The sequence below is a fragment of the Eubalaena glacialis genome, chromosome X (genome assembly GCF_028564815.1).
Source record: "Eubalaena glacialis isolate mEubGla1 chromosome X, mEubGla1.1.hap2.+ XY, whole genome shotgun sequence".
In the NCBI taxonomy this organism is placed as follows: domain Eukaryota; kingdom Metazoa; phylum Chordata; class Mammalia; order Artiodactyla; family Balaenidae; genus Eubalaena; species Eubalaena glacialis.
In genome coordinates, this window is record NC_083736.1 from 77,849,614 (window position 1) to 77,867,913 (window position 18,300).

Here is an 18,300-nt window from a genome sequence, read left to right on the forward strand (position 1 = left end):
TGCACTAACCCCCTTCAGGCTGTGTTCACGTAGCCAACCCCAGTCCTCTCCCTGGGATCTGACTTCTGAAGCTCAAGTCTCAGTTCCCAGCCCCCGCCCACCCCGGCTGGTGAGCAGACAAGCCTCTCGGGCTGGTGAGTCCTGGTCGGCACTGATCCTCTGTGCAGGGATCTCTCTGCTTTGCCCTCTGCACCCCTGTTGCTGCACTCTCCTCCGTGGCTCCAAAGCTTTCCCCCTCCGCCACCCACAGTCTCCACCCGCAAAGGGGCTTCCTAGTGTGTGGAAACCTTTCCTCGTTCTCATCTCCCTCCCAGAGATGCAGGTCCCATCCCTATTGTTTTGTCTCTGTTTTTTCTTTTGCCCTACCCAGGTACGTGGGGAGTTTCTTGCCTTTTGGGAAGTCTGAGGTCTTGTGCCAGCATTCAGCAGGTGTTCTATAAGGGTTGTTCCACATGTAGATGTATTTCTGTTGTATTTGCGGGCTGGAAGGTTATCTCCACGTACTACTCTTCTGCCATCTTCAGGAATCGGGATTTTTGTCTCCGGTGCAGATAAGGCAGAATCTTCCAGACATCAGTATGGATTTTAAACACCGGTGAGTCTGAAAGGACCACAGGTTTTTCTGCTCTTTTCTAGCATTTGCCAGCCCCCATGCCTGGACTGATTTGAATTTCTCCCTGTGCCATTTATCTTCCCACTTCCCCTTCCTGCCTTCCACCACCCTTGGATGAATGGGTTTTTGTAATTCTAGCTGTTGTATTTTGTGGACTTGTTATTTTTGTTTTTCTGTGAAGTACATATATTGGATGTGGGAGTAAAGGAGGCTCTGCTGCTCCTGGTCACTCCCTTTATAGCCATCACTGTTTTGTTTCTTGTAACTCAGGTTACATTTGTTCTTTTGCTCCACTGCAAGGAAAACAAGCCTGAAGAGATGGAACAGGAGGAAAGACCTCACAGCTAGATCTGCTGGGTTTTGAGAAGTGATTTTCTTTCTTCCCCTTGAAGGGGAAAAAAGCCTTTTTCACTGGTACATTTAACGTGCCCCCAACTATAGGGAGGTACCAATTTTGGACAAGTGCCATTGCAACACAGAATGCTCAGAGAACCTGAACTTTTAAACTCTGGAGTCTGAACTTTACTGTTGGCCACTGATGGGTCTGTCTGGTATTTCAAAGGATATTGGGTGCTGCAAATAGGAACTGAAAGGGTAAACTTATTAAACCCATTAAACCTGTGGGAAAAAAATTCACTGAATAAATGACTTCTCTGTGCTGCCGTTTTCTCACTTTTTTAGAACTAAATGGGATAAAATATGTAAATTGCCTAGCATGGAGTGTATATCCAATAAATATTAATTCTTCCATTTCCTCATTAACTAAAGAATAAGAATGCATCCAAAGTCACATAAGAATCACTTGCAAAGAAGGCTGGAATTCAAATGATTCGATATATAAAATCTCTCCACGGATATATCTTAGGCAAACACAACACTTCTCACATCATGAAAAAAAAGTGCTATCTAGAACTAATTCTTTGAGAGCCAGGGATGTCAAGTGTAATATGCATTCAAGTATGCATATTCCCCAGTTTATTTGTGAAAGGAAGAAAAAGAGTGAGAGGGAAAAGGGGAAAGCATAAAGTGATTGGCCAAGTTGTAGAAAGAGGTACAGTCTCATCTCCGAGGCCTTCCTCATGTCTCCCTTCCCCCACACACATTTTTCAGATTTGTTGCTTAAACACTTGATTCTGCAAAAGTAGAAAGCAGCTGCTTTACTATAATCACATTCTCTCTTGATTTATACATAGATGTATGAAAACTCAAGGAAATGTCCAAAACAGTCACCCCCTCCAACACAGAGCCTGTAAGCTCATAGGTTCACACACGCACATGTGCACAACTAACAGCCTCTCTAGCTAAAGAGACATGAGACAATAATTTTTAAATGAATAAAGAAAGAAGAAAGACGGGAGATAGATACAAGCAGAAGAATAGTATTAATATATACTTCCCACTCAACTAGACTAGTACCAAGTGTGTTACCCTAATTTAACCCTTTGTTTTCCACAGCTGAAGCAAATGATCAATTTTATTTTTGAGAGAGAGGAGAATTGTTTCCTGCAGTAGTAGAAAAATAAAATAAAGAGAAAAGCAAAGAATTGTGGTATTATTATTCGGGGCACACTGTTTCTATTTGTGAAACTTTTGTCCTTATAACCCCATAGAAGAACCTCCGGTTGCAGCAGCTAAAGTAAGGCCGTGTGTGTGTGTGTGTGTGTGTGTGTGTGTGTGTGTGTGTGTGTGTGTTGAGGAAGGCTTATTACTGTGGGAAAAATTTTTTTCTTAATTTTCTCCTCAAAATGAGTCAGAGAATAATATCCTAGTTTGTATAATATAAGGTTAAATATCTTTGTAGAAAATATAATAATGTAATTTTCAAAAGACCTCATTTCTAGGCACAAAAGTTCATACACCATAGGAAACAAAGGCATGGAGACACTTCTGAACTTTTGACTTTTCATTTTCTTCTTCCTAGCCCATATCTCAATGGTAAATCTAAATAGACTAAAGACTCCAACCGCCAATGCAACAGGTGATAGTTTTATATGAAGCCTGTGAAAGAACTTTGTCCCTTTTTTCTTTGGTTCAAAGTGCACAAAGGGTGGTGCTATAGAAGCAGAAAGACTTTATAACCCAAGAATTTCCATGCTACTTGGAACTGTTGCATCTCTGAGGCACATGGTTGTCTGGAGCTAAAGATGACTTTGTTAATATTAATGATCAGAAAGTAACTTTATAACTGGAAGAACTCCAACAATCTGATTTTAGGAATCTAGTAGCTGACTCACCCTTCTTGTTTAAGCTATCAACTTCTGAGGAATTACTAGATTGGTACAAGAGTTTGCATGATATAGCTTACCTGTTCAGGATTTTGCACTACATATTGCCTAATAGTGGTCTGCGGATATGCAGTGACTTTCACTGTTGGAGAATGGAGTTCCTGTGAAGAAAAGATAAAAGCTGCATATAATCATAGTTATTTAGTGACCTTGGAGCCAGAATAATAGGGAGCAATTTTCAGAGTGAAATTTTAAAAACCATTTACATAAATGATGACATATGAATTTATGTTTTGGTTAATTTCTGTCTCAAAAACATACATGAAAGAGTGTGTTTATGGGCTCAGCACCATGCTAGGTATTTCTATTATACTCATTGCATAGTAATTCATCACACATTCCAAACTATATTTGATGAGAGTTTCAAAATATTTGTTTCATTGTAAATGCCCCCACATGATTAGAAGAAAATATAGCTTAATATTTATTAATCAGATCTTCTGTTTGGAAAGGACATCCTATATTTTAAAAAATGAAAGGAGACACAAAGAGAAAACTGTGTGTGTGTACACTTAAACATTTAAATCTTCAGTGTGGTGGCAGGCGAGAGCCATAAATAACGTTAAAAGGGAGACAAAACACCAGAACAAAGTCATTTGTAAATTTTTGATGGAAAAAGAGTGGGTATCATTAATATAAAGAGAGTTTTTATACCTCGGTGAGAAAAAAAATCTTCACATTAATAGAAAAATGAGCAAACGGTATGAAAGCAGAAAAGAAGAAAAGCAAATGATTAACAAACAACAAAAATTATTCAAACAAACTAAGAATCAAATAAACATAACAAAAGAATACCATATTTTAACTGGGAAAATGTTAAAATAATAATGCTGATGAGGGCACAGTAGGAGGAGCATTTTCCTGTGGAGAGGGGAAAGATTAAATAATCATTCATAAGCTGAAATATGTAGCCATCGAAATAATGATCTTGATAATACAAATTTACATTAAAAAGTTCATAATATTATATAAGATTAAGTGAGAATGAAGATATAAAACTGCATATATGGTATGATCTTAATTTTTTATTTGAATGGAAGAAAACACAACAAAATGCTAAGAGTACTATCTCTGGGTAGGGGACGGGTCATCAGTGAATTTTATTTTTTCTTCTTTATGTTCTTCTGTATTTCCAAATTTTCTAGAATAAACATATTTTTTGTCAGAAGTAAAATTTACAGCAAACTTAATTCTAGAGCCCTTTATTATGAAAAATAACAGTAAATGTAATTTTATGACTGGATTTGAGTGTAGTGAACAGCTCTGTGATTTAAGTAGACTTACTTTTCTGAGCTAATCCTATCTTGGTGGTCCATCCCGTGGGGCTCCACTTTTAACTCAGTTGTAGCCTTTATTCCACTGTCCTATGTTTTGTTAAGTGTGTGACCCATGTTAGTCTGAGTTCTTTGGGAGTAGTGATTGGTTCCAATTCATCTTTGTGCAATATTTGGTACATACTTGGCACTCAGCAAATGTTCGCTGAATAAATGCATGACTCTAACTGACCTAGCTCTAGGCCAGGCCGAATTGGGACATGGTAGGCAAACTTTTCTTTGATAATCTTACTTGTTCTGCATAATATCACCTTTTCCTCACTGTACCCCAGGTCTAGAGACCAGCTTTTGTCCATTTTTCCCTTCATTATTCAAGTTCACATCGTGACACTTCAGTCTGGGCAGGCATGTTTTCTCAGAACAGTATCTTTCTCCCTCCTATCCTCCAAATCCTGCAGCCTTTATACTCCCCTCCTGTGTACTAACAAACTTAGGATGTCATATGGTTTATTTACTCAGAATTTACTTTTTAGTATGTGGGACTAGCTCATTAAACACATATTTGTTAATATGATATTTAATTATTATTACAGGTACCTTTGGAGATATAATGTGTACACTCAAAAATAATCTTAAAAGTGGGATTATTAGGTCACAAAGGTTAAGGGAACTTGACCTTGTGTGTCTTTCAAATCATGCACCTTGGAGAAGGGCTAGTTCTGACCCTGTAAGTTATTCTCTCTGGATATAAATGTACAGTATTATCATTCACAAAGCCACATCCTCAATCAATCCAAGATCTAGGTACTTCATTTCTGCCCAGATCAAGGACCCTTAAAATATACATAATCAGTGGGAGATCCTTGGCAAAAAATAAACTGCACTCAAACAATAACAATCAGATTGAGTAGACAATGAAATTGAAAACCTCAATTCACAGCACTTGCTTCACATTCCTATAATGGGCTGAGCTGACTTTCATATGTAAGGCTCTCCTTTCCAGTTTTATGTTCCTGAATTTTTGTGAATGTGTAAAGCTTTATGAGGGCCTAAAGATCACTTAAACATACAAGCAAGGTTTACACAAAAAGAAAATAATCTAATCTAATCCATATCTTATTTTACCTGTTCAGTATTTGGGGTTATATGTAGAGTGCTTGGGGCACAAGTAGATATTTTCAGAGTTGGAGAATGAAGTTCCTGTTGATAGAAACAAAAGGGGGTTCAGAAACTGTTACTGGGCAGTGTCATTTAAATGTCTTAGGTTAAGATATTATTATTTCCTTTATTTTTATAATAACCCAATTTGTCAGAAATAAGAACGTTATTTAGTGCTTTCTTAGATGATGTCCATCTTTCCAAAGAGCACATTACCAATTCCTTTGTCAGCATTGCAAGTAATTTAATGAAAAATAATTTCTAGAATGCTTTCATAACAATACATACTTCTTGCACTTTTAGTTTGCATCCCTTTTTTTGCTTTTTTGAGAACTCGGCTGATGTATCCCCCAATGTTATTGTATGTCTGCAATTAACAAGATTTAAAATTTATCAAACAAAAACATTAAATGTAAAAAAATCTGAAACCAATATAGGAAACTACCTTTGAAAACTCAACTAAGACTACTGCTCTTAGATTACTTCAAGCTTATTTTTAATTCTGCTTCGTGTGATCTGCTTCTAGTTTAATTTCAAAGAGTAGGTTCTAATGTTAAAGAATGATCCATAAAGATGAGAGTATGATTTTTGATAATGATTAGATAAAATGGTCACTATTGATTATGCTGGCATTCTTTACGTTTTTTCCAGATCAGCAAATTGCATAACTTCATCAGTGTGCAAAGAGTTGACAGCATTACTCAATTTCTTCATACATTACTATAATTTACAACCAATTGACACAACTCCAGGATATATTCCTAAAATGATAAAAATAGTGTTTTCTTCAGATCAAGGAGGTATTAAAAATCAGAATCACAGACTTACAAGGGAAACACTGACAGACTAATACCGAAGTATAGCTATAATGTAGGTGTAACATGCTGTTCTTAAAACAGGACTGTGCATTTACTCAGACTGCCAAATGTTCTGCACACTGTGGTTTTCCTTTTGGTTCAACTTGTAACATTTTCAATCTTCCTCCCTCTGTTACATCAACAGCAACACTGCAAGCTTAATGTTTCTAGGCAGACTTTGAATAGGTTCCCAGATTTCCTGCTGGTAGCTGAGGATAATTGCTCAGACAAATGCACAGAATTAAAGACTTTAGACCAAACAGGTACGTGTTCTTCAGTTTAGGAAAATGGCTACAAATACAACCAAGTGCAGGTGGATTTGGCCCACAGATCCAACAGGAATAAGTTCAGAAAGACAAAAAAGGTGCTTTTTAGTTATGCAATAGTGCATGAATACACTCTAACATAAAAATTTATAAAGTCAAAGATCTTCCCTTAACCATCCTCCCTTCATTCAAATCTCTTACCCATATTTATACATATATGTATAAATAATAATATTTACTGCTTTTATTATTCTGCAATGTAAGCCTAACAATATCTCGTATTATAGATTAATGTCTTAATTCATTATTTTAAATTATAGTGTTCCATAATGTTTGTTTGATAGTTTACTTATCTATCTTTTTAAAATTGTTTCCAGGTTTCCACTATGCTGCAGAGCATACTTGTGCAATGTGAGTATTTCTCTAGAATCCCACAAAGTGGAATTACTAGGGCACAGAGTATGTGCATTATTCATTTTAACACATATTGCCCAATTGATTTCTCAAATGGCTATGCCAATTCCACATCCATCAACAAAGTGTAAAATTACTCATGTGTGAAAGATGTTTTTATGAAAACTTTTAGCCTTTTTAGGCTGTGGCTAGTAATACTAGGGTTATTTTGAGAATACAGTTAGTGCACACTGCCTGGTACCTGGTTCTATAGATGGTAGTTCTTTCCCCTTCCCTTTACCCTATTCAAATCTGATGACATCAGCAAATTAAACAGAATGAAACTTAACTAGCTATGTGGAGTAGCTTTTAAGATGAAAGAGTACACTGAAAAGTTTTATAAACTTGTTGAAATTAACCCAAGTAGGAATACACACACATACACAAATATATATATATGTGTGTGTGTATATGTATCTTACATCTTTAGGGCATATATTGATAGGCAGTTACTTTACTCAGATGCCAAGATAGCAGATATTCAAAAGGCAAATTGGTGTATTTGCACAAAGACTAGTCTAGTGCTAAAATGAAGAAATTATTCAATCTTCTTATATTTGGAAAGCTGGTACATTAATTCCACAAATTATGCTTTACATAATTGTTCTGAGCCTTCATTATTAGAATTGATCTAGGCAAATGTGGCTTTTCCCCTACAACCATATGGAAACGAAGGACAAATGGAATGACTTCAAAAAGTAAAATATTAAGGCAATAGCTTAATATGGGTCAAAGAGATTAAGACATATGGCAGTGACCAGCATGAGTTTAAATTGCAGCAGTATTAGACTTATCATAAGGTGGAAAAAAACCTATCTGAATATAAGGTGTATTAATTTCAGAAAAACTTGCTAAAGAAAACCCTTTTCCCCTGAAAGTCTATGTTATTAGGTAAGTAGTGTGAGTAAAGGTCCAAAATGAACATTGTCTTGACGATGGAAGTTACTTTCAGTGGCATCTAGCTCTAGGCAGGATTGCAGCAAGTCATCCCACAAGTAGCCATTGCCTATTCTACAGGAAGTGATCAGAAATGTTTGTGAATGAATGAATGGATGAATGAAGAGGATGTCTTAGTTTTAAAGGCATCTCAGGAATAGAAATCTAAATCCCTCTCTTGATAACCTACATCAATGTTTAATTTTCAGTGTCACTCATCTGTATAGAGCGTCCTTAAATCCTTCATGTTGAAATCATTAAATCTAATGAATAGTTACATCTTTTGTACTTATGCCCTCTATGCCATAGCCCCATGTTCCTTATAACAAAATAATTGAAGGCTGGGGAAGGGGTGGTGGTGACTATCATAATACAGTGGAAAGAGTCCTGTGTTGAAGTCCAGAGACCTAGGTTCTACTTCTAGTTATACCACTATACCACCAGCCAGCTGTGATAATGAACAACTCATGCCATCTTCCTGAGCTTGTTTCCTCATGTGAGAAATGGGATGTGGGTATGTGTAAGTGTGGATTGGAGGATCTTTAAGCCCCATTCTATTTCCGACATTCTGTGAATATAAGAGGTCACTCCCAGCTTATTTTTCCATACAGACAAGACAATTTCAAATCCTTTAAACTTGTCAGTCTTGTTTTCTTTTGATGAATATGATAATGACAACTAACACATATTAAGAGCTTTCTATGCCAAATATGTTACATAGATCATCTTATTTAACACTGAGAAAAACTGCCATCAGAAATGTACTACTATAACCCCATTTTACATATGAGTAAAGTTAGACAAAGATAGGTTAAGTAGCTAGCTGAAGATCACACAGCAAATACTAAGGTGTTGGGATTCCAACTCAAGTAGCATTATGCTACTTAATCACTAAATCCAGAACTCATGCCCTTAATCACTATACTTTCCCACACCTATAGCCTGCCTCATTATATTTTCTGTTTTTCAAGTTGTGGAACAAAATTCTACTGTTAGATTTGACTAATTCTCATAATAGGAGGCTAGATATTTGACTCTTTTTATTATTTACTATCAAAAGTAACTTTTTGGTGCCTGAAAACAAGAAATCCACCCATAACTGACCGTGTGAGAGAATAGCCCTGATTAAATATTTTAAACTTCTACCAATTCAACAGGGTTTTTTTGAAGTAGACAGCATGATATATTTACAGAGTGTACATACAGAACTCTAAACTCAATAAAACATTGAATTTTTATTTAATTCTCATATCATTTAAGCCCTTTGATTTTGCAGGAAGGCCCTACTTTTTCTGATCAAATATTCAGCCTAGTATTGAGTCGTTTATTCCTGTGGCTTGTATTTGCTAAATCCATAAATATTGCCTGTTGGCAACATTCTTTAGGTAGAGTTTTGTTGAAAAATAATTTTGTTTATAATTAGTAGATTTAGGCTTAGTATGAAATCCAAGACTGTTTTTCCCACGATGACTAAAGTCATTTTCTACTTTGGGAAAGTTGTAGCAGCCCTCTTCCCTCTTCCTCCTCATCCCCACCTTTTTCCTTCTTCTCCTCCTCACCCTTCTCTTTCCCTTTTTCTCCTCCTCCTCCTCTTATAAAGTACACGTGGCATTACCAATTTTAAGATCAGAATGGATTAAAATCAGTCTGCTTTTCTGGGATAATTTTACAACATCACTTGAGATAATTGTTCATACCTTGGTTTAACCTAAATCATAGTTGCGATACAGGAATCAGATATCAGAGACTGTATGACATAAATAAGAGTCAAATGTATAGATCAGGAATATCCAGTATAGCATGGTGGTTACAAGCATAGACCTAGAACTAGACTGCTTAGATTTAAATCCCAGTTCTACCACATACTAGCTGCATGAACTTGAGCAAGTTACATAGCACTCCTGTGCCTTGGTTACCTCATCAGTAAAAATGGGAATGATATTTGAACTTTACTTACTAAAGTTTAAAATTAATTCAGTAGCTTAAGGGACATAGGCAGTTCCAGAGAGGCTATGGAACTCAGATCATGTGCTAAAAGAAAGGAAGGTGCATTTTGATTGAGGGGGGTTATTTCATCTTTTTCCTCTTTTTAAATATTTACTCTTTCAAAAAGTAAGGTTCTGGGGAAATTATATAAAGGATAGATACAGTCACCCCTCCGTATCCACAGGTTCTGCATCTGCAAATTCAACCAACGAAGGATTGAAAATATAAAAAAAAATCTGGAAAGTTTCAAAAAGCAAAACTTAAATTTGGTGCGCTCTGGCAACTATTTATATAGTACTTACACTGTATTTACAAATCTAAAGATGATTTAAAATACAGGGAAGGATATGCATAGGTTATATAAGATACTTGATCATCCGTGGGTTTTGGTATCTGGAGCAGGGGTCCAAGTACCAATCCTCCTCAGATAGCAAAGGATGACTATATGTGCATACATACATAAAAATATTTCATTCAGCTCTTTTAAAAAAGTTGTATGAATTTAATTTTCCTTCTACTGAAATTGTCATTCTAAACTTATACTTTGAAAGTTTGTGGCTTCATTTTTTGTTTCATTCCTATGTGTCCGTTAAAGCTGATCATGTACTTTGGCAGCCCTTTGATTGCACATTTGCACCACCATGAATTTCTTTGAATTGTGATGATCTTAGAGGTAGTTCTATACTTAAATGAGTAGCTTGAATATATAGATCTGCAGTGTCCAGTAGAACTCTCTGCAGTGGTGGAATGCCCTGTATCTGTGCTGTACAGTACAGTAGTCACTAGCCACATGTGGCTGTTGAGCACTTAAAATGTGGCTATTGCAACTGAGGAACTGAATAATTAGTTTTATTGGATTTGAATTAATTTAAGTGTAAATGTAAATAAGCACATACTACCCTACTGGAAGTGTAGCTCTAGAGGAAGCATTAGGTAAGAGGCAGACTGCAGGCAAGCTTTAATGCTCAGCATCACTACATTTTAAAAAGGAAAAAGAAAAAACCACACACTAAAAAAACTTCATTTCAAATATTGAGGTTCAAGTTCAAAGACTCTAAGAGCATGGGAACTTCCAAACTACTCTTTCTAAAGGATATTTATGCCAGTAAACATTATAAATACATTCCTGCTGCTCCAGTCTTTTGATCATATACCATGTTTTAGAAAATTGCTTTAATGCTTTTCCTCATTATTCTTTCTTAGCTAGCAGAGCCCTAATAAGCCTTTCAAGCATATGTGTTTACCTAATCTTCCCAGTGTCAAAGGAACCCTTACTTTATAGTCTATTCATTTAGTTTATTACCGTAGTTTGTGCAGCTAACGGCTTTTGTTGGCTATATTTTTATAAATCAATAATACAAACAGAAAGAATTATCCAGTGCTAACTCTGTGCTGGACACCTTCACATGTTATCTCAATACTCACTACAACTCTGAAGGAAGGTATTATTGTCCCCACTTTACAAATGAGGACACAAGGTCATGAGACGTCAAGTCATTTATTCTGGGTAATACAACATTAACACTTACTGTGTGTCAGGCACTGTGCTGTGTATTTTCCACCATATATTATTGCATTTGACTCTAATAACAATCCTATGACTTAGGTGTTATTATCGCCCCATTTTATAGATGAGGCAACTAAAGCATATAGCTAGCAAGTCCCTGAACCAGGAATTAAACCAAAGAAGTTTAAAACCTAAGCTTACACTATTAGCCACTACACTTGACTGTTTCATAGTTCAGTTCTCCCCAAGTCTACCTCATCACTGCACATTTATTATTTGTAGCTCTCCCTGGGACACTACACATAGATTCATTTGGATGGGCATTTTCTCCACACAATGTTCTCTGTGACTGATCTTTAGGCTCTACATAATATGAACATTTTCAGTCAATACCTATTGGCTTTCATTTTCCTATTGATAACTCTGATCAAAGAGTTCAAGACCTTGGTGCAATATGTAAAGGAGAGACAGCGAGACTGCTGGGAACGAGAATTAGGTAATAGAAAAGATTACATGCATAGTACAGGACTTTGTTCTTTAAATATTTGGAATCTTGTTGAAATAAACATGGCACTCTTTCATGTTGCCTAATTTGAATTTTAAAACTTTACTTAAAAACTAATACATAATATAATGTTCCAAGAAGGAAAACCATGGGAGCCTTGTATACGCTTCTGTCAGTTTTAATGACTATGAGAATCACTGAAAGTAATAATAGTGACTTAGGAAAAGGCTAGGCTGACTAGTTTCAAAAGAGGCAGTATCTTTAAAAACCACCTGACATTTATGCTGACAGAATTTGCCAAGGCAAACGGCCATTTAAATAGGCCATTTAAATAAATTTTCGGAATAGTTTGGGAGATGCTTTTGTTAGAGCCTGTCAAAGACAGTAACATGGTTAAACACTTGCCTTAGGTTATTATTGAGATGCTGTTCTGAACTTTGTACAGGAAGAAACATGTAAATTATAATGACCTCTGTTTATATGAAACAAACACTTCCTTAATTTAGGATAAAATCTGTGATCCTGTTCTCATGTAAAGAAAGCATTAGAATGTAATAGTAATAGAACTCCTTCCACTCATCCCTTCCCTCCAAGGAAAATCCCTCATTTAAGAGACCCATTCCTGGATTCTTTCTTCTTTTCTTGAAGGCAACTAGGAGAGAAAATAAAGTATACAGTCACTTTGCAGCGCATGCTTTTTGTCTTTAAAAACTGAAAGTACATACGTTCCATTGGAAACCAAAAAAGGATGGCTATTAAGATAGCTGCTGTTGTGAAGAAAAAGTTAGCTCAAATATACCTGTTTAGAAAGGTTTTCACTTTTAAATAGGGTTTAAGAGCATGGCAAACTTGCAGTTATTTTACCAAGAATTGTCAAGAAAAAAAATTTGGATCACAACAATTAAAGGAAAAGTTCACCTCCCTCCCCTTTGCCCACACCACCTTCACACACACACACACACACACACACACACACACACACACACACACACACACAATGATAGCTCGTGAGTGCCATTGACTCAAAACAGGCCAAGCAATTTATCAGACCTCCCTTAAACAAGAGACAATTAGCAAGGGCATTTTCACCCAGCAATTAGTTGCACTCAATTTCTATAGCTTCATTTAACTGTAAGCACAAAAGGGATGACCAAAGCTGAAAACTCGGGCCTCTTTATCCTACAACCTCATTGCTTTCTCAGGCAACCTACTTCCCTGAATAATCATTCACTTTAGTGACCACTCCTTTGAACAACAATTTTTCAAAGCAACACACCCATCCCCACAGAACAGGACAATTTTCTGATAGTGTATAGAAATCCTGGCACAGTAAGGGAACTATCCACTATCTCTGTAACCAAAGAAAAAGGAAAAAAGTCATGTAAACAAAGAAAAGCCCAAGCTGGGTAATTATTGAGAGCAGAGGCCATTCAAAAACTCACTCACATTCTCCCCTGGGCTGCTTTCTGGAGCTAAATTTGGTTGCAAGTTTCAAATTTAAAAAAATGGTAATCCATAAAATACAATATCTAAGAGATCCCTTCTTGCACCAAAATGTTTTATTCAATAAAATATTGATGGCTAAAGCACAAAATTATATTTTAAAATGAAATATAAACATATAGGACACCTACAGACCAGGTCGTATATATCTGTCCTCAATATGGACTCTCCTTGGATAAGCAAATGGTATTTATCCACATAATCATGGTGCTTCTTACATAATAGGCACTTAATAAATATGTGTTCAATGAATGACTGGTATTAAAAATATTTTATTTTGATCAATTTCTCTCTCTCACAACAGAACTTCTCTGTATACGTGGAAAATATCTTGAACTTCGTAAAAAGCTAAAATTAATGGAAGAGAAATACATGTCCAATGCATATTAACATCAATGCTGTTCATTTGAGGCCGTGTTTCATTTTGAGTTAATGATGGTTGTTTAATGTTTAGGCCTTTTAAAAGGTTGAGCCATAAGGTTTTTGTTTTCTTTAGTTTTATATAGTTTCTAGAATTCCATTTATTTACAAGATTATATTCAGTTCTAAAATGCACCTATGACCTTGATTACACCTGCTTTTGATTTTTCCTGTTTATATGGATAAACTTAGTAATTTTAATTCTACCATCAATTTAGACAATTTCACCATACTTGGTTTCTATATTCAGTTTTCTCTGAGAAACACTCTATCAGTCAGACAAAATAATAACTGAGGGAATCATAAAATATATCTGATCAATTTTAGACAAGAAACAAAGCAACATTATATCTGGAGAAATTTAAAATATGTTTATGTCTATAAACACTATTTTAGTGCACAAAAAGCAAAAAAGGAAAAACGTGGGCCAAAAAGCCAGAAATAGAAAATACTAAAGTGCTGCAAAAAGCATTTGGTTAAATCTAAAATGTCTACTACATAAGCGAAAATTAAGATTCAGGAAGCAAAGCAGAGTGACATCAATTTCAGTCTCTCAAAGGGAACATATTTTACTACTGGCAATTATATATATTTTTAATCTTAGGAATTCTTTTACTATCATCCAAACACAAAAATGCTAAAAACAATTCAAGTAAAATTTTAATTGAATTCATGATAACCAACAATTGATTATAATACTTATCTTCCTAGCTGCCATGGTCACAAAATTTAGCATCAGAATAATTGCTATATACCAACTCAAAATGTCATTGAAACATGGCATATTAAGGAGAGAATTTTAAATCATAAAACAAAAAGTGTTTTAAGTAATGTGTACTGCTTGCTTGTGCTTGGCATGGTATATAATAAAGCTGCCACCACATCTTACCCATTTCGTTAACATGAAGGTAATTTCAGATCAATTTTAGGTCCTACTTTATACAATGCCATCCTGCCACTAAACAGGGAGAAAAGAAATAAAATAATAGAATAATAGTTTCCTAGTCACATTCTTTGTGGCAGCTATCTAAAAGCTTTCTTGCCAAATTATCTTTTAGTGGATTTATGAATGCCCTTTGATATCTAACTCAGTTTGAAATTTTATAGTCAAATTTTCTTTCTTATTTCACTAAGAGAATGAAGATTCTTATTTTTTTTCCTTTACCACATATCTAGAAGTTCACCTCCCTCCCTCTTCCTCACCCAGCCCTTTTCTTTCTTTTCAATTATAAATCACTTCAGACTTCACAACACCCTCCATTCCAATCTCTTTTCCCTGTTTCTGCGGCCATACTTTCTGTCCCTAAGGCTCTTTATAAACTCCTTTGGGGAACTACATTTCAGGATGGAGCTAGTCTTGTGAGGATCACTTAGCAAATATCAGGTAGAAAGGTGAGTCTCGTAAAAAACTCAACCAGCTTGGTCCCAGGAATATTAAAAAGGAAGGTTGAACTATGGAGTATACAATAAAGTGTGACCCTAAAAGTTGTTCTGTGGTCAATGTTTATAATTTGCCAAATTTCAGCTTTTTAAATTTCTATCTATTTATTTTTCTTTTACTAGGAAGTTGATAAGAAAAGAGGTTAATGTATTTAAATAACTACGCCAGATAGGGTGATTTTAGCATTCGTATGATAATAGTAACTGTTGTTTCAACTTCCCCATTGTTTTGGGGTTACTCAGGAATATAGGTGACACCCACTTTGTTGTTCATTAACATCACTGAATACTGGAATGTACATTTGCATTATTATTATCACAAACTAGTAGTTTTGACCTTTTATTTTTCTTCCCTTTGACTTCAATGCAGGTGGAGTTTTTCTCAAATAGGTAATTACTGACAGTGAATACTGGGTTTTTCTTCATATTTTTCCCTCAAATTAAGCTAGGAGTGAAATAAAACAGGAAAATTGTGGCCTTTGTAGTTGTTGGGTTACCTATATCTTTAAAAACTTCTTTTTAAAATAGTTTCGGGCTTCCCAGGTGGTGCGGTGGTTGAGAGTCTGCCTGCCAATGCAGGGGACACGGGTTCGAGCCCTGGTCTGGGAGGATCCCACATGCCGCGGAGCGGCTGGGCCCGTGAGCCACAACTACTGAGCCTGCGCGTCTGGAGCCTGTGCTCTGCAACAAGAGAGGCCGCGATAGTGAGAGGCCCGCGCACTGCGATGAAGAGTGGCCCCCGCTTGCCGCAACTAGAGAAAGCCCTCACACAGAAACGAAGACCCAACACAGCCAAAAATAAAGACATAAATTAATAATAAAAAAATGATAAAATAGTTTCATTATATACTTTAGAAATGTTGCTTCATATCCTAATTAAAATTATTGTTTTGGGAAAAATAATCCATATTATTCCAGATCAGCATAACAATGCAACATAAGATATCAGCCCAATGGTTGCTTTTTGAGCTCTTCACAGTACTACTTGTATCTTGAAACATAATTTCAGTTTGGATGGAAGTTTCCAGAAAGCTTAAAGACATGCAAATTTAATATAAAGAGAGTCAAAGATGAAAACAGGCATAGAGCTGTTAATTTTATATTGTCTTACAGTGTTCTTTCATATTCACTGGCAAGATTATTAACATAGATACTGATGCTAAACTAACCCCTTTAAAAACAAATTTGTTTCATTTTAAAGGGTGTCTTAGACTTCCACCATTTTTAGCTTTCATGTAACAATTGCTTACATCTTGCCTTCCTCAATCTTATATTCACTCTTTCAATATTCCTTCTACTAATATTCATAAATTATCCACCTGGGGTTTCCCTGGTGACGCAGTGGTTAAGAATCCGCCTGCCAATGCAGGGGACACGGGTTCAATCCCTGGTCTGGGAAGATCCCACATGCCACGGAGCAACTAAGCCCGTGTGCCACAACTAGTGAAGCCAGCGAGCCACAACTACTGAAGCCAGAGAGCCACAACTACTGAAGCCCGCGCCTAGAGCCCGTGCTCTGCAACAAGAGACGCCACCGCAATGAGAAGCCCGAGCACAGCAACAAAGACCCAATGCAGCCAAAAATAAATCAATAAATTAAAATGTATTAAAAAAAATAAAAAATAAAAAAATAAATTATCCACCTTGACTATACAAGAACCAATGCATCATTTTCAAAAGATGAAACACATATGACAATTCAAATAGACATTGTGCCTGTCACTTATCCTGGAGTAGCATACTATTTGCTAAACACAAATAATTGCTCGTCACTCCATACATGCCATTATCCCTGCACCACCATATTTGATACAAAAAAACCTGTTTACTTTTGATATGAAGTGAATCAGTGGGAACCTATTTTATAAAAATGACTGTATTCAAGTTGAGGATTGCTTTGTGGTAGGAGCAAAAGAATACCTCAGGTCATATATTCCAATCTAATTCAACAAAAAATGAACCATCCTATGCTCTAGTTAGATTATGAAAATCACTGGAACTGATAAATAAATGGCTACGGGAACTAGTAAATGAAAGAACAGCCAAGAGATGGAATTTGGGTGACCGTACATTGCATATATAGCTGCAATCCAAGAGATAATATCCTGTAGAACAGAGCCAGAGAAGCAGAAAGAAAAGAAATGAGGTTCAAAAGCAAATAAAGGCAACAAAGATTTCCCCTTTCTGGCATAGCTGTCTTTGTGGTACCTGGGAACGGTCGCTCCAAAGCAAGCTTTGGTAGGAGGAGGCAGTTTTGAGAGAGGAGCACACTTCCCGTGAGCCGATGGGGTCCAAGGCCTCAACCACCTTGTTCATGGGCCCACTGTAGGTCCTCACTCGCTCATACACTACATTTTTTTCTGGAGGCTGCTGGGCTTGGCTTGACTGATGGTAGCAGTGGTAATGCTGGGGCTGGCACTGCAGCCCTTCTGGGGATTGCTGAGTCCCACAGCTGCTGCTGCTAATCTCACTCCAATAGTTTGAGCTCATCATCTTCTCAGTGGTCAGCAAGGTACTCCCCAGATGCTCTCCCTAAGGAACAAACAGAGAGAGAGATAATGAAAGAAAGGGGTAGGAAAGCAGGCAGGCAGGCACACGTTAGAAGCCTTTTATCAACCACCTCTGCCTATAGTGGAGCCAGAGAGAGATGGGAGTTACCTGAGCAACAGCAGAAGCAGGTCTGGCAGTTACAGAGGAGGCAGCAAAGTAGTTGAGTGCAAATGCAAAGTGGAACCACCCTGTGAAATTGCTCCAGGAAATAGTACTGCCACGCCCCTGAGGGGCGGAATCACTGGGTAGGTTTACCTGCCGGGAGAGGCCCTGCTTTGTTATGGAGATAGTTACTAGGCTGCCCAGTAGGCTAAGGAAGTCTGGAAAGAGCAGGAATGTGGAATTTCAGGGCTAAAGCCAGAGCTTCCAAATCCACAGTCTTGGAAATTCACTTGAACTGTAAATAGGCAAACAAAGACATGCCCATGCCAAAACTTACTGCAGAAAAAAGGTCACAAACGTCACATGAAAGTGGCTTTCCCATGGTTTTTAAGCTTATCAAAGGTAATTACAAGCATAAGTATTATCATTCCAGAGTCCCAGACCA

At 36.6% G+C, this 18,300-nt stretch overlaps 1 protein-coding gene across 1 annotated transcript in view; it reads right to left on the minus strand.

Moving 5' to 3' along the window:
• POF1B (POF1B actin binding protein) overlaps positions 1-17,696 on the minus strand; it is an 85,498-nt gene extending 67,802 nt beyond the window's left edge. The window contains exons 1-3 of the mRNA XM_061178669.1: positions 17,412-17,696; positions 5,298-5,372; positions 2,919-2,999 (exon numbers count right to left, since the gene is read on the minus strand). Coding sequence (XP_061034652.1) covers positions 2,919-2,999; positions 5,298-5,372; positions 17,412-17,696 — 441 coding nt within the window. The remainder of the gene's footprint in view (positions 1-2,918; positions 3,000-5,297; positions 5,373-17,411) is intronic.
• Between the last annotated feature and the right edge of the window lie 604 nt (positions 17,697-18,300).